This window comes from Acanthochromis polyacanthus, chromosome 15, assembly GCF_021347895.1.
Source record: "Acanthochromis polyacanthus isolate Apoly-LR-REF ecotype Palm Island chromosome 15, KAUST_Apoly_ChrSc, whole genome shotgun sequence".
Classification (NCBI taxonomy): Eukaryota; Metazoa; Chordata; class Actinopteri; family Pomacentridae; genus Acanthochromis; species Acanthochromis polyacanthus.
This window is the reverse complement of record NC_067127.1, coordinates 19,365,897-19,393,720: the sequence shown is the minus strand read 5'-3', so window position 1 is coordinate 19,393,720 and position 27,824 is coordinate 19,365,897. Positions and strand designations below refer to the sequence as shown.

At 39.8% G+C, this 27,824-nt stretch overlaps 2 protein-coding genes across 3 annotated transcripts in view; both read right to left on the bottom strand.

Moving 5' to 3' along the window:
* Window positions 1–3,702, bottom strand: part of vwc2 (von Willebrand factor C domain containing 2) — a 31,762-nt gene extending 28,060 nt beyond the window's left edge. The window contains exon 1 of the mRNA XM_022215218.2: window positions 3,433–3,702. The gene's annotated coding sequence lies outside the window, so the exon portion shown is untranslated. The remainder of the gene's footprint in view (window positions 1–3,432) is intronic.
* A 4,895-nt stretch (window positions 3,703–8,597) lies between these two features.
* Window positions 8,598–24,159, bottom strand: zgc:110045 (uncharacterized protein LOC664755 homolog). Of its 2 annotated transcripts, none has more exons than XM_022215220.2 (14): window positions 23,580–24,159; window positions 22,280–22,308; window positions 20,398–20,508; window positions 20,215–20,238; window positions 20,058–20,090; window positions 19,224–19,340; window positions 18,892–19,023; window positions 18,340–18,468; window positions 13,708–13,797; window positions 13,060–13,101; window positions 12,572–12,647; window positions 11,557–11,609; window positions 10,222–10,391; window positions 8,598–9,886 (listed from the first exon to the last, which is right to left on the bottom strand). In XM_022215220.2, the coding sequence occupies exons 3-14, from the start codon at window positions 20,473–20,475 to the stop codon at window positions 9,526–9,528; spliced, it is 1,305 nt and encodes a 434-aa protein (XP_022070912.1). In that variant the 5' UTR covers window positions 20,476–20,508; window positions 22,280–22,308; window positions 23,580–24,159; the 3' UTR covers window positions 8,598–9,525. The 2 variants fall into 2 exon arrangements, with proteins under 2 accessions (XP_022070912.1, XP_022070913.1); XM_022215221.2 differs by having other exon boundaries at window positions 8,598–8,965; window positions 23,580–24,152.
* Window positions 24,160–27,824: the final 3,665 nt, after the last annotated feature.

The following is a 27,824-nucleotide window of genomic DNA, read 5'->3' as shown; positions in this document are numbered from 1 at the left end:
AAAAGTGAGCAGCGTTGCCAGTACATTTTATACTGCTCTATGCCTGCTAAATCCTAGATAAGTGCATTTGGATTGCTGCTACTGCACATTATAGGTTTGTTCATCTGTCAGTGGATCACACCTCTAAGGCTTTAACTGACCAGAAACATTAATAAGGCTACAGTAATGTATTTTATTATCCATAAATGACCTTTTGGCACGCAAAGTTTCCTAATTATTCAGAATACAAAAAGTGGAGCTGCTAAATTCGGCAAACAGACTAACCTTTCAACACTACTGTGTCTTCACCATTTAAAATGTAAAAATATTCATATGTTCTTTAATATCTTCCTTATTTGGTATATCAACACTGCTGTATTTTTTCACTTTTATTGTATGGGTATACCTCTTTGTAGCAAAGAGAGGGGGACACTTTTCCACAAATTGCTTTTTTACAAGGTCGTAAAAATATTTAAAGACATAAAAAAAGCAATTATTAACATTTTTACAACCACGCAATGTGGAAGTAATGTCAGTTTAGAGGAAAAAAGCATGGTTTATGATTGTACATATCAGATAATTGTGTGGTCTTAGTGTACTCTCCCTGACCACAATTATATATACAGTATGTAAATATACATACATATATATATATATATATATATATATTATACCTTTTCTAAAAACATCCATGTATTTTTAGTCTGTCTTCAAAAGCAGCAGGCTGGGTTGTCCTTCAATAAAGATTCAGATATCAGGGGAAAACACCAAATAAATTGAATTTCTGAGGATAAGTGAGGTCAAATTCACAGATACTCAAAGTTAGCTCAAAATTCATTTCCAGTGTATTAAGAAGATGGATCTGTGAAAGCATATCAGCTTTCACAGATCCATCGTGGCCAAGCCTTCATAAAAACACGACCTGAGTTTGCCATATATTAAAACTGTGCTCCTCCTCCTCGGTGTCACCTGTTCTGGTGCTCTGCCTTTTAATTCTCTGCACACAGTTAAAATCAATCATCAGATATAGAATAAATATTTTTTTGGAGATGCAATTATGCAGCTGTGGGGAATTCTAATTATCTCCCAATAATAACATAACATTTTGTTATTCAATTCCAGCATTAAAATTGCAGAACTGAAACGCAGCCGGTCCCTGTGCTGTTACTTTTAAGGAGTGACGACGTCCCCACTTTCTCCTGACATTTAAATGTTGCTGTGGCTTCCTGCACTGGCATGAATGAACTCAGCATTAGCCTCAGTGAGGCAGGAGCAGCTCAGCTGCTATCATCACCGTAGTAATAAATCCCTCTGTCGAAGACCAGAGTCCTGTTTACATCTCATGCTACTGAACAAAGCCGGTTTGACCACTGAGGTGCAGCAACAATGATTAATCAAGCAGGGATTCAACCTGGCTGTTAGTTCACGCTTCACTGATACTCACCATCGCATTGATTTATGACTCATAAATTATTGTCGTTTTCATTACACAGCACAGCGACTATGGACGATAAGTCCTGACACAACAACCTGAGATCGGAGTTCAATTTTAGCTCCACCTTGACTAATAAGATACTATTATTCATATAAATTGAATTGGCAGGGCTTCAATAGCACAAACCACTGCGGTTAAGTGAGTAAAGGCTGACCTCCCTCTTGCTTTCATCTTTGATGTCACTCAGAAAGGTTTCTTCCAGGGAGGTTGATAGCTGTTTCACTCACACAATAACGCTATAAATAGGACCAAAATGTACTGAGGCGGTGCTCTCATCTCCAGGAATTTTCCACACCCAAGCTAAGACGTTTTTGTTTGTTTATTTCTAATTAACATTTAGTCTAAATTAATAGGAGTGGCATTTAAAAGAATAAATAGTCCAATTTGCAAATTGACTGGAAAACTTCACAGTGACAGAAAATGATAGCAGGGGGAGAAAGTGATGCAGCAGCCTCCTCCTCGTTTTGATTTTTGTTTAAGGCTGCTATTGTACACAGTGTAAGGCTGACAACGAGCCCGCAAAACAAGCAGACATGACATTTGTATTGTCTTGGAGAATAAAACCACTGCACATGTCCCTCTGTAGAATCAAAGTGGATGTCATTGAGAGGAAAACCATCTCCTCAGGGCTAGAATTAACTCAGACAGACAAATATGCCCTCACCACTGCATGCACATCATGTATTTCACATTACAGATTCTCCCACTTACTCCGCGCCAGCATCCCAACATGCCTTCAATGACACACCGAGAATGCAACAATTTCCATCGAGCTCTACTTCAATTTATGACAAAGCGGATCACGGGGGATGAGACGTGAAATGTTTCGACAAAGGTGGCTAGTGGGCTGGGGTCTGACAGGGCTGAGGAAGTATTGAATTAATGATGCCACGTTTTAAAACTCATTTTTATGTGGATAAACAGTGTGAAATGATGAAATCCAATTAGAGCAATAAGGGACACTCAGGCAGGATCCAAGAGTATTAAGCCATCTGCCAGTGAGTAAAGATTGCTGCAGGGCTGTCTAATTGAATTTTATCCTCTGACTGTAAATCTTACGAGTGACCCAAATCAGAGGAAAGTTTGCCTAAACATGCGACGCAAAACCAACGGCCCTTGCAAAACTGTCACATAATCTTAAGATTATGTGCTGCGGAACAAGGTGGGTTTTTGTGCACAAAGCCTGCCAGGAAAAGTCTGAGGCAGGAAATGTATTAAAGAGGAGAGTGTAAGTCAGCAGGATTTATTTTTCTTCTTTTTTTTTTTTTTTTTTTTTTTTACATTTGTCAGAAAGAACAAGCAGAGATGATGAGATGGCAATGACGGACAAGCAGAAGATTTCACTTTGTTCTGTATCACAGCCGGAGTGATACTTAAATAAAAAATGTGGAGAAATGTCCCATTTAGTGAACATCATTCACTAGAAAAACAAGCAGCTGCATTTTTACAAAAACATAGCATTGAAACACAACCATTCCACCACCTCCTTGGCAGGATACTATGAATTTATGAAAAGCTGAATTGAGTATATAGTGTGCTTGCCTGCTCTGCTGTTAAAGCCCGTGTTGACTGAATGTTGCATCCTGAAGTGTCTTTGTGCAGCCACGGATGAAAACCACTCACTTACATTTACACCAAGAACACCAACACAGCTCATTTACTCTAATAACCATGTTGCCTCCACAGGTGCAACAGTGTTTTCAGCAGGTGTAAACAATCTGCATTAGTTTTCCCCATCAAGCTCATTAGCATGGGATTTGGTGATAGACGCAGTTTAAAAGCTGAGGCAGGCAGGATGGCTTTGCTGTAACACTGAGTGAGTAAAAATCACTGGGGAATGCACACAATTACAAGCACAGTCAATCCTCAGTAAACTAAAGTTGACGTGAAACCTCAATCAGTTCAGACTGGCATGCATATATACAAAGCTGCAACCCAACACTGCAACATAGCTTCACCTGTGATCCTCGGAGTCTGTCCGTATCCGTCAGTGCGCCGCTTCAAACACAGCCACAGGACTGTTGGACAGCGGAGCTCAGCCAGCAACAAATGATCTGTGGTGAGGAGATGGAAACTGACGCTCGTTAAGCCAGTCAAATGCACAGTTTCCCCGGAGGATGCTCGCAGGTCATCAGCGTGTCGCGCTCAACTTTAATCGCAACAGTGAGTGAAAGCGCTCCGTCTACGGCGACGCTCCGCTGTTTGGAAGAGCTGCTGATGCCCCTGCTCTTCACTGGCACTTTATTTCTCACGGTGACAAGAAAGAAGAGGGGGGGAAATAATTTAATAAATGGAAAGAGAAAATAGGCAGTAGCGCTCCGACGTCACGGTCAGCGGAGCGGCCGCTAGGTGGAGCAGCGACGGACAACAGGCGGTCAATTAGAGCCGGTGGATGCTGGATGCACCGGCCCGTCCGTGAACTACACACTGCTGTGATTAACGACTTCACCTAATTAGCTCGAATGAAGGAGTCGCTTCCGTGACACAATTTGGTCACCGGGTAATTTGGTGCCGAATGAGAGAAGACTAAAGCTGGGAATTACATATGTAGATAATTGTTACTGTAATGTGCCCCCCAACACCCCTCCTGATACATATCCACCCAGAAAACGTCATTACATTGACTTTTATTTCTGCTGTTATTTGCTTACTACCAAAATGAACGTCTAAACTCTGCTGTAAATCATTCCCAAATTAAAATAATGTCATGTAGACACTAGTCTTCTGGCATATAGGAGTTAGATTTTTAACCAGAAAAGCACTCAGATAGCGCAGTACTCCGCCAAAGCTGCTCAGTCCTTTCCAACAGATTAAATCTTTAAAAAAAATTCATGATCTGCAGCGGTTGATTTGTAGTAAGACTGCAATCATGTGATCATCAGCAGGCAGCTGATGTAGTGTTGACTTACAGTCACAGTTACAGTGATGCTGTGCCGCTATCTCGTAATGATACAGAAATGTTTAACAAATCTGTGGATCCAGACTGTAAGACAAATCACTACAAAAATCTAATCACTTGGTCCTTCTGTCTTTTCTGACCTGCCTTCAAAATTTCATTCAAATCCGTTAATCCGTTTTGAGTAATGTTGCTTCGGAACCTTCAGAGAACCTTCAAGGAATATTACCCGATGGTTAGTTTTCTTAAGACTGTACAAGAATGTTGCAATTCATGAGAAACACAGCCCAGACAAGAGAAACCTTGAGAGAATGTTCTCTGAAGAATTGTCATAAAAGTAACTAGACAACATGTAGTCTACTCAGTAAACAACTAACCATTTGGTGAACATTCTGCCAACATTCACCGAAGTTCTGTGGAGCATTCACTGCAGCTCTTTAACATTCCACAACAGTGATTTTGGAACATTTTCTTGATGTCAACACAAAGTTTGTTTTGAGAAAAAATACTGTCCATACCCTTGACTTGCAGTCTTGACATCTACAGAGCTGTTTCCTAAGGGTTCCTCTTTGTTGCGGTGCTATAAAATGTCTTGATGGAAAATACCTTGTAGGTTACCGAGATAACAAAGAAGACTTGGGGAACGTTCTGCAAATGTTTGCCTGGAACATTCGCTGTGCCTCTTCGCAAAAATATTCCCCAACCTCATTTTTGAAAATTCTTTTAGTGTACGCAGAACCCTCGCTGTCGGAAATCATGCAGACTGTAGCCTGTATTTACATGTCATGAGACTCATAAAACAGCTCCCATATGGTCTAGAAATGTTACCCAAACCTATAGCCGCGGGGTTACTGTTCCTTTGCCCCGCCACCATGGTACCAGCTGCTGTACAGTAGTCAGATTGTCACATACTGTCTAACAACAACTACAACTCTTGGAAAGTCAAGTGAATAGAGACATACACATTTTAAGATGTGAGTAAGTTACTGTAATATGAAGTCATTTGGAAATATTGATCACAACCAAACTTTACAGGGCAGTTTCTGTATTATCTGAGGATGTCAGAGACGGTGGAGAGAATCATAAACCCAGACCTACAGTCTTGGGGTTATGGTCTGAGCGGTCTTTTTAACATATATCCTCAGCAAATAGTCTGCAAACATTCTACTGAAGGACTTTTTGATGTCTATTTTGTGAAACATTCAGGGAATGATTGCAAGGGTTTGGGAAACATTTACTGCACCTCCTTACTAACATTCCCTGACTGCCATTCTGGAAAACTTGCATGATGTCTGCGAGCATTTGGGGAACATTCCCTTGACTTACAACCTTGAGGTTCAAAGGATGTTCATGAAATATTCCCCTCACATTGAATAGACTGATGGTTCTGGTGGCATTTGTCAAATGTTCCCTGAACTTACAGTGTGGGGTTATGGTCCCCAGTAGCCCAGTAGCCAACGCTTAAAGGACAATTTTCAGCTACTTGTAGCTGCTTTATTATTGTATTATTCCACTTCTTGTACTACTTCTTACTTTCACTTCAAGCAAATATTGTACTTCTTACTTCACCACATTTATCCTACAGCGTTAGTCAACAGTAATATATAAATTCAGATAAATTCTTACGCGCAGCAATTAAGCAAAGAGCTAACACCTTCATGCTAACATGCTAATCACAATGTTCAGCAGGTATCATAGGTACCTAGTTCACCATCTTTATTTAGCCTGTCAACCGGCTAAAGTTAGCTAATTAGCAGTTAACATACAGTTGAGGTTGATAGAAACATCGTAAGTTTAGCGAGTATTAAGTCAAAAAACATAGTAATACAAGTATATATTAACTTGATTCCGTTTATTGAGATATTTAACTTGGTCACACTGCTTGTCTGGCTAATAACACCAACCAAATATGATGCCATTTTGTATAATAAAATTAAACCACTAAATAGTATATCATTTCACAAAATCATTACAGGAAGAATACACCAGCCTCTAACTATTTCAATAAGCTTACTGCTCCATGGGTACTCCAATTTTCTTTTCTCTGCGTATGGTAATTGCCACTAGAAGTTGTGGACATTTTAATAACATTTATCTCTACTTTACCATTGTGTTTGCAAGAATGAGCTCCACCACAGCCGACTACATTATATGTTAATCTCTTACCAGCTTGCCTACAATGACAGCTTTCATATTAAAAAAGACATTTTGCCATAATGCTGCTTTAAAAGTTAATACATAGACTTATATTTGCCGTGGAGGAGGCTATATGGTAGTTTATTCCGTGGTTTTGCTACTTTTCCCTCCTCCTCCACTGGGAAAATGTAAACTTGACCTCAGTGTCCTCAGCTTCCAGACCTACATGAGCAACCTTCAACCCTGCCACTGGCTTTCATAAAAACAAGCCTATGAATAAATAAATAAATAAAGAATATCACAGGAATGCAGTAGATGGGGGGGGGGGGGGGGGGGGGGGACATTCTAAGGTCTCAAGATCACCAATACTTTCTACTGTTAAAAAAACATTGTAAATTCCTTTGAGGTCAAAGTGCAGGAGATTTGCAAAAACATTAACCACAATGGGTAGACATCAAAGATCAGAAATAAATCTGAGAAGTATTGCAAAACTGTCAGAGCATATGTTCTGCATTTACTGCATATAGTTTTGAACATATCTTTAGTTTAAGTTTTATAATTATTAAGCTTCATGTTAACAACACTGTCACATTAAAATGTTGTGAAAAACACAGGTAGGAGGTCAAAAAGTACAAATGGGCACCACAGACATGCACGTCTGCATGAGTACTGCAGTGATTTGTCATCAGGGAGTGAGTGACAGCCCCCAACCAGCCAATTTGCCACAAAGAGTCAAGTAGTTGTGCTCCTAAAAGAAAAAGTATTTATTTACTTATTTACCTCTTAATGGCTTTTTCAAAACTGCATGATGGCAGCAAGCTCCTAAAATGGGTCCCTCACTCCTGCCTGTGTCGGGGTGAAAAAGGAAATCATTAATATAGCATTAAAAGCTGGCTGTGAACTCATAACTGCCCTGGGCGCACATCAGCATACATGCAGCACGGTTCTCTGCAGCTACACCTTCCCCGAGGTTGAAATGTCATCCTTCACTGTCATTACATTTCTGCCCCCATTAACTATTGATTATCTCCACTTCAGCATTTCGAGCCCCGGTGTGGAAATGGCCCACATGGCTGGCTACTCGTACTCCACGGATCTGGCGGAACACAAGTGCACACCCCCTGGTTTTTGCACTGAAAATGGGTGAAGTCAGATCCACAGAGGGGAAGGGGTAAAAAGGGACAGAGCTGCAGGGACGTAGAGAAACAAGGAGTGACTGCACTGTACCTCACCTGCCCATTAGCGGTACGCTTGAGCGGACAACTGGAGGTTAAGTTGTTCTTTTTAGGAGACCCGTGAGAATTTTGCCACAGCATGTGTTGAATATTTACTGTGAGGTTAGTCCAGGTTTGCTTCTGTTTTTCCAGCAGAGTGCAAGTAGAAAAGTTTGTTTGGGCAGGAGCTTTGTGCCCTTTACCATCAATAAACAACATCCATAATACCACGGACTACTTTGTGCAGAGTTGTCTTTGAACACCTGCCAAAATCTCTATATGCCGCATACTGCTAATGTCTGCTGTTACTGCTCTCTGTTGTTTTCTATATTTCAGCATCACTGCTGTTTAATGTTTTACATGTGCAGGGCTGCAGAGGCACATTTCCACTTGGGGAAAAAACATCAGGGTAAAGGATAAAAGTATGTTTGCTAGTCTCCCACTATGCTGGATATCTGGCTTTGATTTTACACAAATCAGAGAAAAACACAAATATAACCTTATAAATGCATGTTTGTTTATGAGATTTGCATCAATTAAATGTGAAAACTGAACAAACATCACACCATATCCCCTAAAGCCTTATTCAGCTCCATGTATGCAAAGTCGAACAAACTCAACATTTAAAATATTTTGTTTATACAAAAAAGGTAATGACTGTTTACTTTGATTCGTGATGCATTAAACAAATAGCTTCTGAGGTATTAACTGCAACTCCAGCTGAGTGTAAATGTGTAGTATGTACAATTCAGGCTCCGAACCGAGAATAAACAGAAAATAAATCCTCAGAGCCAGTGTTTATATGTAGGAGTCAGAGAAATGAGCAGAAATATAAGTGACTTCTCACACCGACGGAATTAGAAGAAAACAACCAATCTGCATTCAGAAAAAGTCCCATTTATTTCAGAGTCATTTCATCAACAAATATTACAAATCTGCATTGTTTGGGGGACGGACCCACGTCAGAAACACATGAATAAAACATTTCTCAAAAGAATTGATCAGCGTCCATTTCAGATGCTGAAAGTTGAAGCATTCCACTTGTTTAGGCTGTAGAATAACAAACAAAAAAAAAGCTTGTGTACAGAACCAGTAAATGCGTTAGTTAGGCCAGTCCGGCTCTACAGGATTACTGTGTAGAGTGAAATCCACTAGAATCCAATGTGGCTTTAAGATAATCCCATCAGAACTGCAACAGTGCAACGCTACTACAGAACACCCAAGCCTGTTAGCACTGATGAGAGCCTATAGTGGAAGAAAGGGGGAAATATGACAGAAGAGTGGAGCAATCCTTGTTAAAAATACTTATCACACTGATTTCTATTGTAAAAGACAAAGATTTTAACAGCCTGCTGCCAACAAAGCACCACATCTTTTAATGCTAGTTTCCATTTTCTAACAAAGACTACGTACACAGATAGAAAAACTAAACCAATATTTGCATCATGAAAAAACATTTCCTGGAATAAGTCTTCATATAAAGCTCTGGTACATGAATCCATCTCCATGGATACTAATACAAGCCTGAGTTACGCACATTAATTGTTATGCATGTCCATAAGATAATACTGAGTTAATATGCACCTCTGCTGCCTCTTTTAATTAATGAGGACATGTTTTAATACTACCTTCAGCTCAGTCTGCATCTAATATCTTCCTGATTTATGTAAAACAATGTTCCGCTGGAAAAACTTACACACTGGTGTAAGCTATTTTTAAGCCCATATGCTTAATATTAAATAATTTGTCATCTTTTAATAATGTCCTATCAGCCAGCTACATGGGCTAGACTTTAAAAGGAGGCATCAATAAGGAGCAAACTTCTGCCGCTCTGACTTTTTGACGCCGGAGGTTGGCATTTTTGCGGTGTAAGGGGATAAACCCTGTGTTAGGCTGGAAGCGGCTGCTGGGTGGACAGCCAGGACAGGGAGAGTTTTCATGCCAAGAAGGCTGGAAACGGGGACGGCGTAGTGTGGGTTTTGGATGGCTGGTAAGGTGGAGGGAGAGTGGACGTTAATGGTGGTGGGGGCTGGGGTGGTGGCCGCCAGGACGGCCATAGAGGTAGCAGCAGTGGAGGCAGTGGGAGCAGACTGAGAGAAGCTCATGTTGAGGTCAACTGGGGTCGCAGAGGAAGCGGCCTGCATGGTGTATTTAGCCATCTCTAAGCTGCAGGTCGTGACGTTTGGAGGGTTGGTTGAGATGGTGTTGGGTTAAGAGAAGACAGTGAAAAAATGAAAAGGGGAGGAGAATGGGTGAGACAAAGGAGAAGGGAGATGAGAGAGAGGAGAAAACATAAGAATCAAAGAAGGAATGTGTTAAAAAGCAGAGACAATCAGGATTTTAATGCTGTCAAGAGAAAGGAGCAGTGAGTTGGAACAAATCCAGCCTCACCCCGAACACAATGACTCTGCCCTCATACAATAGCACGGTGTTTTGCCGTCTTATGATCAGGCTGCGATGTGAAGCCCTGCTGAACGTGGCTGCCCTGCGTAATGTCTTACCTGGCGTTGATGAGGTACTGGGCCACGCTGATGCTTGCTGGCGAGCCTGTGATCGTGACTTGGCGCATGGCTGAGCCATCAGTGGCGCTGGCAATTTTGATGTGAGCTCCAGAGACCTGGCGAATCTCATTGATCTTGCTGCCTTGTCTTCCAATTATGCAGCCAATAAACTAGGAAAGGGGGGATTGGAAATATGCAAATCACAAAACAGCTCATGTTTCTGTGCTTTTTAGGAATTAGATTTCAAAACATAATCTGGAAGCCATGGTGATGGCAGCACTTCAGCATCCTGTTTTTTTTCCGCAAAAAACCCATTTCTAGCTGCATTATTGTAACAACAGAAAACCTGCCTGTGGTGCGTTATGCCAATGAAATAAAAAAAATTAAAATGAAAACTGACCATCTGCATATCATCATTAGAGCACTTTGTTTTATTGTAAGTGCACTGTTTACTGTTTTGGGAGACAAGTTCATTCGTTTTCCTGCTGAAAGTTAGATGAGAAGACCGATCCCACTCTTCTATGTATGAGGCAAACATGATGGAGAGTGAACAGGAATAACAAGTTTTCTGACTCTGTCTGAAGCTAACAAAATCCACCTACCAGCACCTCTACACCTCAATAATTAAAACCTTCCTTGTTTGTTTCCTGAATTGCATAAACTGACTGGTTTTAGGAAGGGCTACAGTGACAGTGACTTCCTAGAGTCTCAGTTGGTTGCCTGGTAACAGCATGAAGCCAGGCAGACACCGCTCTTGCCCAAGAAATAGTCTGACACACAATCCGCCCCGAAATTAGTTTTTACACAGTGTTTTTTTGTAGGCGTAAACGCACAAGCTATGACATGAATGCTAAAAAGTGACAGATGTAGGTGCCCTTTGCCTGTCTCTGAGGCTGCTGGCTGGAGTTTCATGTTTATTGTACAAACATGAGAGGGCTAGTAACACTACTCATCTAAGTCTCACCAAGAAAGCAGACATGTATACTTCTTAAAACATTAAAGGCAAAAGTTAGGTTGTACTACAGTATGTGTAATTCTCTAGAAATGTATACAGGTTGAAACAGTATGCCTAAAACAGCACAGCTAATAGATTGCCAAAAACGGTCCACTGTTTTTTCATTTTATGTTGTAATTTCCATTAACACTACACTGCTACCACTAACACAACCATGTGTACTGTGAACAGAATAAATTGCTTTCTGTAGCTAAGAAGCATTTGTATCCAAAAATTCCTCATTATAGCTGTCCTCCTGGAAAGTTTTAATGAAGTCAGCAGCATGAGGATTATCAGTGCAGGTTTTAGTGCTGGAAGAATACAAACAATGTAGCACTTACATCATTAGGTATTGCCAGCTCTTGTGAACTTGTGGGGGCAGATGCTTCCAATCCTGCAAAGTAGGACAAGGAGCGCTAACAACAGCATGGCGCTAATGGCTTCCACTTTCATGGCATGACAAGTTGCCCTACTTTGTCTACTTTATCACTGTTACACTGCTAATTTAAGAACATGACGGTGGCATATGGCAAAAAGTCTCTCTACAAACACAAATATACAGTTTTAACATATTCTCTATGCACACATTTCATACTGTTACTATCAGAAAAGCTGCTTTTTAACTGTTCATAAGCATCACTGTCACATCAGTCCTGCCTGTGTAATTAAAATGTTATGTATTCTGTTTAGTTAGTTGTGGCGGAATATATGAGTATGTGGGGTGGTTGAGGTCAGGGATGGTCTGGCCAAGACGATGTTAGATTTGGAGGAGAAATGTTGCTGAGGTGGAGGGGTGGAGGTTTGAGAGAATTAGGATTTGTTTTTTGGAGAGGGAATTTGGGCGAACGGAGCTGAAAATTTGAAGGGACGCGAGAAATAGTGAGAAATGGTTAAATATTTACTAAACTGTAAATATTTCTGTCATTTTTCACATTTCCCTCTCAGAGACAGCTGCTGCTGCTTCTTCTCAGTATTCCATTCTGTCTGCTTCAGCCTGTCAAATATTCTTTTTGCTTTATAAATATTTCAGTGATGAACGTTCAAGATTGTCGATAATCAAATGGTTTGGTGGCTCTACATTAAAACATCACTATCCTTTTCAATATTCTTTTGTTTTTCATCCTATTTTCTGATACAGATCGATGCAATGTAAAGCATAACAGGTCAGTTTTGTGACATGCACTGCTCTGTAAAGCCACCCTCTACTAAGAAAACCTGTGAGAGTCTGTAAACTCTGAGAGAATGGAGACATCCTTGATCCTCGCTGAAGTGACAGGGGTGTTTTGATGGTGTGATTCGAAGAGGAGTGAAGACAGAGGGATAGATGGACTTCCCCGGGGAGCCGTGGGTACGTACCAGGGAAGGTAGGGTTGCTCTGCCCAAGGGAGGGGAGGGGGATATGCTGCATAGCCAACTGGTGAAGCTTGGTCAACTGCAGGGTAGGAAGGAAGTTAGAGCTAACCAATCAAACTGGATTATTTCAGAGGAGCTGACAACTACAATACAGAGCCAATCTCAAGTTCACAAACATCACAGATGGTGTCAGTGTGAAGAGATTCACTTCCTCTGAAAGCATGCTGGCTTCTCATAGCAGTCATCTGAAAACACAGTCAAATCTCTGACGACACAGCTACAACTGATCAGAAACTCTTAAGATATTAATTCCCATTTCAATCAATGCATGCTGCTACTGTGGGTTAGTGTTAATGATGTCAAACGATCAGGGTTACTGACATTTCATCTCTGCAAAGAAGGGTATATAGAGGGCGTATTGGTGGCTTGGAAGGAGTGGGCAGGAGTAAGTCATTAGGATGGATGTCAGTCACTCAGATGAAAATACTTACATCTTGATGTGCAAAAGCATACTGTCCTGGAATTGCAAAGGCCTGAAAGGAATAAAAGATGAGATGCAGTTATATAACGGGACGGCACAGACATGCTTCAACACGTTACTTGGAAGATGAAATTGTCACAGAGTATGAAGAGTAAACCCAGCGTAGTGAAAATCCAATCCTTTCCTCTTTTCCATAGCTCTAATGTGTATAGATCTGGTGGAATTTCATCTAAATGTCATCTGCTGTTTTTTTCCCTCTTTGACCACTGGCTAGAAATCCAATAACATAAACAGATGTCTGATAGGTCAGAGCAGACTGTGCCAAATTCAGGACAGTGGCGAGCCAGCGCATGGAGAACATGGGCTTTAGTCACTCAGGTCTCCCACTGCAGGGGGATTATTAATGTAAATGCCAGTTATTCTTATCGCTGTCACATTCCAGTTTGGCTGAATATTTGGTAATGTGTCCATTGCCTCATCTCTCTGGTTACAAGATCACAATATGAAGAGCTCATGTATAATTACACAGATGTGTCCCTCTAGTGGTGAAAACATGATCAGCCTAATGATCAGGGTGACGCTGAGATCCCACGAAATGAAGAGCCTGCTCAGTTGCCTTCCACAAGCTGAATTGAATAACTCCCAGATGGTTACTTACTTGTGCAGAGTGCTGTGGTGCTAATACTGCATGGGCTCCAGCAGGTATGACCTTGGGACGGTAGGGAATAGTTGCTCCTTTTGGTGGAGACTAGAGAATCAGACATGCAAACCAAAGAGGGAGAAAAATTTATACACAGCTACAGCCGAGAGAAGAACTCTCGCTGGCATTGATGCATTTTATATCTTTTTTTTTTTTTAGCATTCACTGAATCTGTTTATGCCCCTTCATCGACTGAGAAAGTTACATGAAACCTTGGGCTAAAGAAACCCATGATAGAACTGTGAGCAGAGCTGAAAATAGTGAGCTTTTTCACCACAATAAAATGAGTTCACGTGGTTACTAAACATAAATACAAACCTATACCTCTGCTAGGTAGTTGGAATACATTAACACCACATGCAGCCATAGGGCTGCCAGTAGGGATTTTTAGCATTGTCTGTGAAGGTTCTCATTCATCCAGGTCATCTTAAGGTGAAGACTAAATCTGTTAGAAGAATTATGTTTAGAATACTTATAGTACTTATGTTAGAAGAAATACACTTAGTATACTTACAATAGAATACTTGCTTTTAGATTATCATTAATTTATCATTGAGTGACTGTGATGACTGTGAAACATGACTCTGTATGTACTTTAAACCATGATTCTACGTATACTTTATGGCAGAAACATGTAGACACAGCACATACAGAGAGGCGACCAGAACTAGGCTTTCTAGGTGATAAAGATAACAAAGAAAGCAGACACAAATACCACATGTCTGCGTCTGAAGGTCTTTCTGCTAATATCTTGCTGCTCGTGAAGAAGGTTTCTCCCATTGTCATCTCATGCTGAGTCATGGTACCACCCTCTATGTTACATGCCTGTCTGAAGCAAATAAAAAGACGCAGGGGAGACACAGGCTCTTTGGAGTTGGGTGGCTGATGCTGTCTCTCTCCCCTTGCGGCAAGTAAAATACAAGAGCTCGAGTACTGTCTCTCCTTCCTTGTGCTGTCTCTGTGTTTTTCAGGTTTTTAAAACCCAACAAAGTCTTTTATCACCTTGCTGATATTAGATACCATCAGCCTTAGCCCCACCTACACCTCTAGTGGTTAAATACCTGGGACTCTCCAAACTAGTTTTAGAACTGAAGAAGCCTCTTGGATGAGAGGCGAAACGTCTTCAAGATCACAAGAATAAGCCCAGTTGCCTGAACTAAAGCCTTCACCTAATTTTTATCATTGTTGACTAATTGGTTAGATGTTTGACTTATAAGACATCAGAGAAAGGTGAAAAATGTCAATCAGTGTTTCCCAGAGCCCAAGACAGCATCTTTAAATCATGGGTGGGACCATGGGGTGTTTCAGACTGAAAACCCACCTATTCAGATGTGCCTTTGAATCCTAGGACTGTTTCATTTTCATGTCGTCCCAAAATGCCTCACTGAAATGGTACCGATTCATCTGTGCTGCCTTTTGGTTTTATGGTTTTTATGGTTGTATGTTTTTTATGGCTTCTATGGTTTTATATTAACCAAATTGTATTGTTTTGTTTTATCAAGCTGATGGAAAGCACTTTGGTATTCTTTTATGTTGTTGTAAAGTGCTCTACAAATAAATTTTGATTTATTGATTGATTCCAGGGTGGCAACATGCACCTAAGATCAAAGTCTCCACAAAACCAGAAATGATAGACAAATATGCATATGTTCATAGAAAGAGACTTCTAGCTGGATCCTAATTCCATATAAACTGTAATATTAACGATTTACAGGGCATAACTTTGAGCAACTGTTTCAAATTTCCTTTGAAATCAATGAAGGGATGCATTAAAAAAATCTTATTACATGTGAATGCTCATATCCCAGAGGAAAAGAAAATTCAAAAAGAGATCTCAAAAATGTTTCATTTACTTCTCCTAGACAACTTTGAGATCTGTGTGACACCAAACTGAGACTAAGGTGTATTTCTCCTGTGTCTCATTTTTTTCTCCTGAGCAATAAGATGCACTAAATCTCAGTTTAGTCTCCTTTAAAGTTTCAGAAGAGATCTCAACAAGCTCTAATATAATTCTCAGAGTTTCTCAACTTTTGTGTCTCTCTGTGATCTCAGGCAGAGAAATCAGAGAGCTCTCTCTAAGAACTCCATCTATTCTCATCCCAGCTTCAGTTGATGCATCCCATACTAAGCTCAGAGAGAATAAATGAAGAGATCTCCACAAGCGCTCATTGAATTCTCAGACTCAGATCAACGTTTTGGTTGTTTTTAATCATGTATCATGTTGACTTTATTGTAATCCACATGATATTTTTTAAAATTAATTAATAAAGATTCAGATTACTTTATTCATCCCAAAAGGGAAATTCATTTGTCTGTCAGCTCATCTACTATTTGCTGTAGAATTATAAAGCCTGATCGCTGTGGGTACAAAGATCTTCTATATCTTTCCGTCCTGCAGTCCAGAGAGAGGCCCATCACGATATTATGAGTGGATGATCTGTGTTGTTTAGAATGATAAATCCAGTCAAGTGGGAGGAGAGGGTGACATGATTGAAGTCACCATATATTATTATAAGTGCCTCAAGATGTTTAGGCTGTATCCTGGCAACTTCTTATTTGTTGCAGCTTTTGTAAGGTGTGTGTGTGTGTGCATGAGGGCGTATGCATAGAGTGGCGTAGCTCAGTGGGTAGAGTGGCCATCTTGCACCCAGAAGGTTGGGGTTCAATCCTAGGTCTGTCATGCTCATGTTGAGGTGTGAGTGAGTCTCACGTAGGAGTTCCAGCATTGCAATGCTCCATGGTAGCTATTATTGAGACATAAAACAGATTCTCTAATGTGCCTCAAATAGGTCTCACAGTCTGGTCTCATCTTGTTGCTCCTAAAGCATTTTAGGAGCAACAAGGGGAGACATAGGAACTATGTCTCATTGATGTCTCAACTGTAGTCTCACTCAGGTCTCAAGTATGTCTCTCTTATGTGTCAAACTGATCTCACCTTGTTGCTCCTAAAATGCTTTAGGAGCAACAAGGTGAGAATCACATTGTTGTCTCTTTAAGACATGATTGAGCAGTAAAATTTTCTTCTGGGTAGTGTCATTTACATGGCAGTCATGTCTGCATAAGCAAATGATCAAAGTGATAAAACTACAAAATCTGACTATTTGGTCTACAGTGATTTGCCATGCAGAACAAATAATGAGCGATCAGCCCAGTGTGAGTTATGGTCTTTGTCTGGACACCCTATAAAATTGTCTGGCTCTGTCACTGGTGCAGATGTCTTGTTTTGTTCACAATCCAAAAGCATTCAGTTTAGTGTCAGAGAAATAATGAAACCACAAAGTCCTAAAATTTCCAAAGCTGGAAACATTTCGATTTTTTTCCCTATATTAAACGTCAGTTAATAAAATAGCTGTGAATAATTCAGTAGTTGACAACTTCATTAATCATTGCAGCTCCAGCTGACAGTGCGTGAAAAATGCTGTTGATGTAGTAGTACAGTATGAGTGACAATCTGACCAAAAAACCTAAACACAGACGATTCAAATGTGTGGAAACAATTACTGTAACAGTATCAGTATCCACTTATACACTACTGTTCAAAAGTTTGAGGTTACTTAGAACATCCTCATTTTTGAATGTAAAGTGTTGACGACAACATTAAATGAATCAGAAATACAGTCTAGATATTACTAATGTGGTAAATGACTATTCTAGCTGGAAACAGCTGATTTTTAATGGAATATCTCCATAGAGGTACAGAGGAACATTTCCAGCAACCATCACTCCTGTGTTCTAATGCTACATTGTGTTAGCTAATGGTGTTGAAAGGCTAATTGATGATTAGAAAACCCTTGTGCAGTTATGTTAGCACATGAATAAAAGTATGAGTTTTTCATGTAAAACATGAAACTGCCTGGGTGACCCCAAACTTTTGAACGGTAGTGTACATACACAAACTTTTCAAACACGTAATATGAGGGTCAGGTGGAGGGTTTTTCATTAGTTTGAACAAAAAAAATAACATACTTGTCCGTAATATGTAAACATGTAAGACTAGACATCAGTGATTTTCACTTCTGTAGAATAAATTTCTGATAAATCATATGCTCCATCGTCTAGTATAGTAATATAGTAGCTACTCAGCATTAAAAAACACATGATTATCAGTCTGAAAGGCTAACTAGCGAATTTTATGTTAAGCTAATCTTGTTATGCTATATTAGCTTGCAGCAGCAAGCTGGCTTTAATGATTTGCTACTGTCAGATAATCATCCTTGTTGACATTTTTTTCGTCAGCTAATGGTGTTGAACAGCTAATTGATGATTAGAAAAGCCTTGTGCAATTATGAAAAAGAGTGGGAGTTTTCATAGAAAACATGAAATTGTCTGAGTGACCCCAAACTTTTGAACAGTAGCGTATTTTTGTTAAATAAAATATTACACTTTGATCAGACATAAAAATGTTGGGAACCACCAATATAAACCATCTGAATGACCAGTCGCTGCAACCTAACTGCAGAGCTTTAGCCTTGAAAACATCCTGAATGTGTCACTGAATACCTTCCAAAACATCCTAAATGAATGTGACATATTTGATGCCTAAATAGAGCTCTTGAATGTGAAGATCATCTGCTGTCAGACAGTGCTTACCTCTAGCATCACAGAGCAGATGTGTCTTACACACTGAGTGATGGCCTGTGGAGTGCCGGAGATTGTGACAGCCCTCTCCGTGGAGTCCGGCAGCATGTCTCCTGCCACCTGAACCTGAGCCCCTGTGGTCTTAACATCACCAGAGAGGAGAAGAAACAAAGCCTATTTATTGCTGAAAAGAGCACACCATCATCCAAATTGAAATGCTGTTTCAAGCACCCACAAATTACCCTGAACACATTTTGACATGCAGGGAGCAGCTGCAAGCCAAATAGCAACGTGTGCTCCAATATTTGAAGAGGCACACACAAATATTGTCCATTCAGAATGTGTATTCAGCCTTCGCCGATCCTTGCAGGCATAATCAGTGGGATTTTCATGAGCAGCTACCGAAAAAACATACACATTTTAAGGCGGTGAAAAACAAGTGCAGTTTGACGGGAATGTTTGATACTCAAGTTGTCAGAGCACCGAGGAGGAGGTTTCCTGTCCCGGTGTGGGTGCTGAAAAAAAAAGATTTCCTGTTTAAAAACAAAAAAAGGAGAGTCCTACCTCTCTGATCTCTTTGATCTTTGAGCCTCCTTTGCCAATCAGTGAGCCACACTGACTCCCTGGGAAAACTAGGCGAAGCGTCACAGGTGGCTTACTTGTCACGTTACTGTTTGTCATTGCTGCTGTAATATCCTGAGGGAGGATTCAAAAATATGTTGGCTTTTTTTGCATTGTTGACTGTATTGGCTGTTTTGTTGTTATGTAAGACCAAAGAAAGTTGCAATCAGCGTCCTTCACAACTTCAGACAAATTCTTAAATTTTACACAATACAGTAGAAACAGTATTTTATTTATTGCTGTGGAGCTTGTTGCACATCCGGTTTCATCTGTACCTCTTCAAACTTCTGTGCAATCATGGAGAAAGCTCTGAAGATGCCCTCTGTAGGTCCAGTGATGGTAACTATTCTCTCAGGAGACGATCCCTCTGATATGTTGATCCGAGCGCCACTCTGGAAACACAAAACCACAGTTATGTGACAATCGGCATTTGTCTGTCTGTCTGCCTGTCTGTTGGCAACATTACTAAAAAACGGACTAAAAGATTTGAATGAAAAATTCAGGGAAGGTCAGAAATGACACAAGGACCACCTGATTAGATTTTGGCAGTGATGTGGCTTATAGTCTGGAACCACATATTTGTTAAAGATTTCTGTATCATTGCCAGATAGCGGCACGGCGTCACTGTAACTATGACAACAAGTAAACACTACATCAGTTGCCTGCTGATGATCACATGATTGCGATCCTACTACAAATAGACTGCTGCTGATTTATCAGGACTTATCCATCAGAAATGACACAAGGAATAATTGCTTAAATTATGGGGGTGTTTCCAAGTCCCATCAATTACCATCGCCTGCTACATATTTAGGTCACGCAATTCAGTATCCAAACATAATGTACACATGCAAAACACATGCCTGTGTTCAACGCAAGGTCATTTTGTTTGTGGGTACGTCTATATTAAATGGCCACATTCTATGTTGCTGTGATTTCTGTTCATCAATAACTAATAAACAAATGCTGTATTTCTAAAAAGAAATGCTGCATTTCTGACAATGGTATATGGGGGAATGAACTGCCTTGACGGAGTACTGCGCTATCTGAGTGCTTTTGTTGTTCTAGCTGTAAGTGATAACGTGTGTTTTACACAAGCAAATGCTTACCTCCTCCCTCATTTTCTTCACTGTTTCTCCTTTCTGAAACCACAAAGGAAAATGGTTGTCTTGATTAGTTTTACAGTAACAATACAAAAAGACAATCACAAAGAAAGCAGTAAGAGTCCATAAAGGCTGAAGGATTGTAAAAATAAATCTACCCTACCTTCCCAATTATGCTGCCAACTTCCTGAAAATGGAAAGGTAACAGTCTTTGAGAACACAGCTTTTCACATTCAGAGCAGGATGTAATCATTTTAATCACAATCACATGTTATTATCAGACCATTAGGCTATTACTCCAAAAGTACACAAAATTATCGGAACCATTTACACATCTGTCAGTTACCTTTCCGTGCATCAACAGCCTCAGCGTCAGCGTAACGTTTAGACTCCCATCTGAAGCCATTTCTTCCTTGTCAGACATTCTCTGTGTTTCCCAAGATTTAAAGTAAAAACTCTGCAAAAAGAAAGAGATTGTCTGTGTGTAACAAGTGCATTGGTACTTCAGGTGGCTCAAGAAATTACGTGTAAAACCGCTGAGGTAATCAGTAAGTAAATACTGCTGCTGTAATATTTGTACCGTTTGCTACGCCTTCATCAGGCAGCTTTATTTTAAGTCAAAACTGTATTGTATTAATTTGTACCATACTTCATTGTGATGAATTAATTCAAAAGATTGTGGTGTTATCACTCCTTATGCTAGATACCCTTCATCTTCTGTCTATTACAGTCAAACTGCTGCAGCTGCAGGAAATGTGAAATGCATGATTTACTGTGATCAACAAGATTTTCCTGGGAAAGACCCACCAGACAAAGCAGAAGTAAAAGCTTTCATGAAGTGGGTGTAAGCTGCATCACCACTGGTAAATCCATCTGTGGTAGAGATCCATCTTGAAGATGTCATGGATCATTAGCTTAACTACAAAGCCCAAAATTCTGCAAAGTTAGAACAGTCACTTTTTTTGCACCAAAAATAGGCCAAATGCCATTTTTATCAGGGGGACAGATGCTCTCTGATGAGTTATGGACCATTGTTGTTTGTCTTCTGATCGTGTAGTTGTGAGCGGGGGGAGATAAGCCTATCACTAGGTGCAATCTTCACATGGGACTGTGTCTTTAGTTCCGGCTAAATACAAGTTGTGTGACTCTCTTGGATAAGATAAGATATAAAGGAAGCCACTTGTGCTGTGGAGGCCTGAGGATCAAGTGATGTGAGTGTGACTTAATATCAGACTGACGCCACACAAAGTGGACTCTGTTGTGGCTGCGTATCCAATGCTTTGTATTTGCAGAACAAATAAAGAATGTCTCGATGCAGTGGAAGACGGGCAGAATATTGCGCCGTTACAGACAGAGAGAAGACTTTGAGTCTAAAGGGACCAAGGTCACAGTGTTCATTAGATCACCGTGATTCTGAGGAATGACTTTTCCATTTACTTCTAACACTAGGCTTGATAAAGATGAAAAAATTCTAATTAATAAACATTGTAATCTACATGGAAAAAGATAACTTAACAAGAGACAGCTTGACATTAGACTTGACATGGACTTAATGAGTGAGTGGCCACATGTGAGGCTTCACCTAACACCTTAATGCAAACCTTAGATTTAGTGCTGAGGGAACACAGTGGCACGCTATTGGCAAAGGTGCACAAGGTGTTACCAGTTAATCCAGAGTTTAATTCAATCCTACTCAAAGGGTTAATGGTATGCCCAATGACTTCTTAAAGCAATAGTTTCACATTTTGACAAATGCATTTATTTAGTTTTTGGTAGAGAGTACAATGAGAAGATGGATATCACACTCATGTCTGCATGAAGCAGTAGCCAGAAGCTAGCTAGCTTAGCACTAAGACTTGACAAAAGGGCCACAGTTGTGTCTAATCAATACAAAATTTACATATAAAACTGACACACTGTGGTTTTGCAGGAGTTTCTGTGCCAGCCAATTTCTGAGCTGTGAATTTTGACAAGTTGCCAGGCAACCAGTGGGCACCACAGGAGCTGCTGCATCCAGCCAAGGAGTTCGTGACCTTTTGCAGCTAGGCTAGCTGTTTCACCCTGTTTACAGACCTTGTGCGCAGCTGCGTGAAGCTAGCAGGCAGCAGCTTCATATGTAGGCTATTCACAGACAGATAACGCTCTGTAATAAAGCTCCATATTTCCCCAAACTATTCTTTTAATACACGATCTCTGACCATCCCACAGGCCCCAGCTTAGATACTCACACAAACAAAACTCTGCCGCCATTCCACACCTAAAAAAAAGAAAGACCAAAAATAAATGTGGGTTTGAGTCAAGCATGCTACCAGTGATAACACAGTTCGGTCAGTATTTGAAATGTGGTAATATCAGTGCGATGACAAGTAAATAAAACAGGGTTTTCCAGCAGCTGAGACAAGCTTACAATATGTTTTTGTTCTAGCACATTCGAGTGTTGGTAATACCAGACAGACTGAGCTAAAGGACTTAATCCCAGCAATATCGTGAATACGTGGAGGGTGTCGTTCTGCTAACGAGAGACACAACCATTCTCCCCTCTGTGTATCATTATAAAGATACAGTGAATACATCAAATAAACAGAAACATCTCTGTCTAATCCTATAGGCCGGGATTTGTTTAGTTAATGCTAAGACCCTTTTGACCCATTTCTGTCACCTCTAGCACGTCAGCACCCACTCAAGACTTCCGAACAAAACACTGGTGCACAACAGCACCCGCCGAGCACACACGATAAAACAGATAATCTACAGGAACTCAGCTACCACAACACTGACAGGCAGAAGTGTGTTACAGACAATAAAAAAACAGGGCATTAATCCTTGAGGGAAATGGAGAACAATGTCTAAGTGGATTACTTGAAGGATTTCATTTGAAAATATATTCAAATCTTGAGGGGAAAACAAAGAATGGCGAAACACACTGAAAATGAAAACTATAATGATAAAATTATTGCATTGTACAAGATTATTACATATAATTTTGCTTTAGTTTGGAGACAATGCTTCAAAACAGCCATAGCCTAAACAATTTTTCATATATTTTAAATGCGATACAACTAAATGTCTAAAAACCCAACAGCAATCACTTGTGTAAAATCTAAAGTAAGTCTATTTATAGCTATTTGTGAGCCACCATGTATCAGACTCAAAGCATGAGGCCTTACAACATGGCATTCCCCTTCCACACAAAGGTTACACTATTGGAGATTCATCACATGCCTGCATTAATGTGTTATTGCTAACTAGCTTTGAAGAGAATAGTGCAACAAATGCATTTAGAGCCCATCAGAGTGCAGAAAAACAACCAGCTCAATAAGAGTCAGGAGTCGTGCATTAGAACAAAGCCTCACATTATAAATTTAGCTTCCATTAAAAGAAAACAACTTCAACTTTGTTTCTGGCTAAACTCCAACATTACTGTAGTGTACAGCTATTTTACCAGTAAAAACTGATCAGTGAAGAGTGCAGTTTTGGCTTAGTGAGAGGCCGGCAATGCAACAAGAACAATTAGTATAAATTACTGACCTTGTATACAAAATACTTGCGCCTCTTCTTTATTTCTGGTATCTCCAAAATGAACGGCCTTTTAGTTTGTAGTCCGTGTTCAATGTTTGCCCCCTTTGTTGTCAGTTATCCACAGAGTGGACAGATGGCTCCCTGTGCCCTCAGACCGGCTGGAGCGGAGGCTGGCTTTGCTATTAGTCCCTCAGCTTAGCCCAAGATAAGCCCCTACGCAGGGCAAGTGAACCCGCATCTCTTGCCTAATTCTCCCTGTCACAGCCACCAAAGAGGCGTTCCTCCGCATGGAGATCCACAAGCTGAAGAGGCCTGAGGGCAGGGCAGCGAAGCTCTTCGCCTGGACACCGTCCAGCACAGATATTCAAGCTACAGTTGCGGCACCGCAACAAAAAAACCCAGGAAGGTCTAGCCTTTTGCAGTCATCTGAAACTCAGAGACAGTGAAGAGGCGCTCTGTTAACTGATGTTGCTTTGTGACTAACAACTCTGCATGACTGCTGTGTTCTTCATTAGATTTTCAGAAAGCTTCCTGTCTGCACAGGGCTGTGTTTTCTCTAAAAATAAATCTCCCTGTATGAAATCGGTGCTTTGTACAAGCAACCCGACTAATTGAGGGCTGGGAAGGACAATGTGGCGTTTGAGGTATTTAGTGATGTTAAGCACAATGTCTTCGTGGGGTGCTTCGCCCCCCTCACGGCCTCTGCCCTCCCCCACACCAAGCCCTTCTGCCCTTGTAATGAGGCCATACTGGATACAATACAGCCCTTCTGCACAGAAAAATGTATTCAGCTCAGCTCCAAAATTGTGAGGGAAATGAATCAGTGGAGCATAAGTGGCATATTTAATTACTATTCAGTGCGTTGCACGGAGACAATGACGGCTGCTGTGAGCCTCATGGCCGTCTATCAGACATCTAAGCGGGACACATTACATTCACTTCTCAACTAGGATTTCAATACAACTTCCAAATGCTTAGATTAATGAAATGTCCTCAGAAGAACTCACAGATTAAGATATTCTTGAACGTGTAGGTATTTTGACATTGTTCATTTTTGAAAGGATTCTTCAGGGTTAACATTAAGTTAAAGGTTAAAGAATAAAGGTCAATAAAAGTTCACGTGAGTAAAATAAAATGTGTATAACAGCACGTCTTTTGGTATCCAAAATGCAAAAAGATTTCTAAGCACAACAATTCTATCGAAGTTGTCAAGGGCATAGCATGTGACTGAGTATGTGACAGTTATTTCTAGCCTTTCAAGACCATGAGATGATCTGGCATTTCATGCCAATCACTTGTGACTAATTTCCTCTCCTTCGTGTACCTTGTGTGTGAGTGAGATTAAAGAGTCGGGGATTATATGTAATTGGATTACAGTGAAGTGATTACCTAGACTTGTTGGCGTAATCAGTTACAGTTACTGAAAGCAGAGTAAATTTCAAATGTCTTTAGGAAAAACCTGAAAACATGAGGGCACTGACACAACACGGTAGCTGTGATAACTTTCCCTATATAAACATACTAGTATACACATAGTTCTTTCATCATGTGGTTTGCTAATAGTCTTCAGGTCTGCCAGCCCAGACAGGAATAATGCTAGCTAATCAATATTTTTAATAACGGTTTGAGTGCCAGTCACTTCTGATTAATGTCGTCCTTCATGCACCTTGTTTGTCAGTGAGGGCAGAAGGCAGATTATATGTAACAGGAATGAGATGATTCCTCAGACTTGCTGGTGTAATCGGCTACAGTTACTGATAGCAGAGTACATTCAAATGTCTAGGAAGGACTCATAAATAAATGCCTATACAGAAAAACAGTCATTTTTACGTAGTTCTTTCATTATTATCATTATCAGTTCCAGGAGCCGGACATAACCAATTCAAAACTCTGATACATCCCATAATACAATATCGTTCAAAAGTTTGAGGTCACTTAGAAATGTGCAGCAACCATTAGTCCTGTTCTGATGCTATATTGTGTTAGCTAATCGTGTTGAAAGGCTAATTGGTTATTAGAAAACCCATGCAGTTCTGTTTGCAAATGATTAAAAGTGTGAGTTTTTATGGAAATTGTCTGTGTGACCCAAACTTTTAAACGGCAGTGTATAAAAATAACATCTATAGTCTAAGTGTCAGTTTATGTATCAGCATTCAAATCATATGTGCACATTTACCACATATATTTCAAAATGGAATCGAAGTGTAAACTTACATCCAATACATTCTTTACAACAAACATGGCTGTACTTCCATAAGGAGGATACACACCCCAGTATGGAATCTGGAAAACATAACATTATTTACAACAGTAATGATTTAAGACTGTTGTTATAATGAAATATTTCTCATGACTTTTATTTTAAATCACGTAGAAAGCATGCATATTAAATACGCATTAAACGTGGTTTTAGTTTTTAAAATCATGTAAAAACAAACTGCAAATATTTCTTTATTCCTATACATATTGTACAAAACCATGAATAGACATTGTCTTTTCTACAGTAACACTTTAGATTATAGCCTGCAAAGTGCGTTGTATTACTCCAGAGTTACAGTGTAATCTTTGTTAATAACAATCTTATTCTATAGTTATTGTTGAACTGCTGGATAACTATTCTATTGTTACAGAGTATACATGCCCTACTGAGTAATAATTCAAATATTTGGAAAGAACTCATAGAGAATTTCAACTGTATTTACCTCCTTGGCATCTATTCTATTACTAATACAGGGTGGGATGAGTTTGCTGGTGAGATGAACAACAGCTGAGTCTTTAGAGGCTGACAGCATCCCTGACAATACATGTCCCCAGGCCTTTGATCCAAAGTAAATGAACACGTGCACCCTATAGCCATATTAAGTGCCCTAAAAATGATAAAGGAACATTAAAGCTTGTCCATTTACCGGTAATAAGGACATTTTGAAATGAAATGCAATGGCGGACAGTGGCTACATTTACTCAAGTAGTGTACTTAAGTTCAATTTTCTGTTTGGCTTTTGTCGTAAAGCAGTGTGCAGTTGGGTTCACATTTCAGATGTCTCTGAGCTGTTGACAGCTCCAGTAAGTAGTGATTTTTCCCTCTCAACTCTTCACATAATGTATTTCAATTAATGTTCAAATGATCCAACATCTCAGCAGAAGTCAAAGTTTAGAGAACAAGACCAAACAGGGGGAAAAAGAAAAAAAAAACTTTTTTATCAGAACTTAGTTGTTCTTTTCTCTCCAATTTATCATCTGAAGCACTCTCAGATTTATCTGCTGTCCTTGTATATAAAACTGGACATAAAATAGTTCATACTAGCTCCCAACTGCAGCAGCTATAACAGTAACATGCTGCTGACACACTGATGTATCACTGTTATTAACTTAATGTTACCATAAATAATATTAATATGTCAGTTGGAGGGACCAAACCTCAACTTTTACTTTGATACTTAAACTAGATTTTGCTGCAGGATTTTTCATGCAGGACTTTAACTTGTAATGAAGTTTGTTTAGAAAGTTGTGTTTAGATTGTCTTACTGGTATTTTCACTTAAGTAAAGGGTCTGAATACTTCTTGCTCCAATAGTGACATCACACCAGATATATTAAGCGATGCAGAAGTCATTCCTGCACCTTCTCTGAAATATCCACTTTTATTGGTTTTATGGTGACATTGTACTCAGTAATTATAATAGGATAGCTACCCAGAAGTTAATAGTAACTACAGTTTAAATTCTATGAGGTACTTCCAAACATCTAGATTACTAGCCTACCTAAGCTACATCAACTGCAATAAAAATGTCGGGTATTTTTATTTTTATTTTTTAGAATTGATTATTGTCAAGACTTGATGGGTTTAGGACAAACGTTTTAACTTTACTATCATTCATTTTTAGAATCCTAACCCAAAAAAAGTCAACAGGGATGATTATCTGACAGTAACAAAACATTGAAACTAGCTGGCTGGTGCTGCAGAAAGCTAATATAGCTACTTAATTTGCAATAAAAATGTTGGATTTGTTTTATAATTGATCATCGTCAAGACTTGATGGATTTAGGACAACCATTTTAACTTTATTCTTATTATTTTTTAGATTCCTGACAAAAAAATGTCAACAGGGATGATTATCTGACAGTAGCAAAACATTTAAGCTAGCTGGCTAGTGCTGCAGCAAGCTAATATAGCATAACAAGATTAGCTTAACATGAAGTTCGCTAGTTAGCCTTTCAAATTGAAAATCGTGCGTTGTTTAATGCTGGGCAGCTA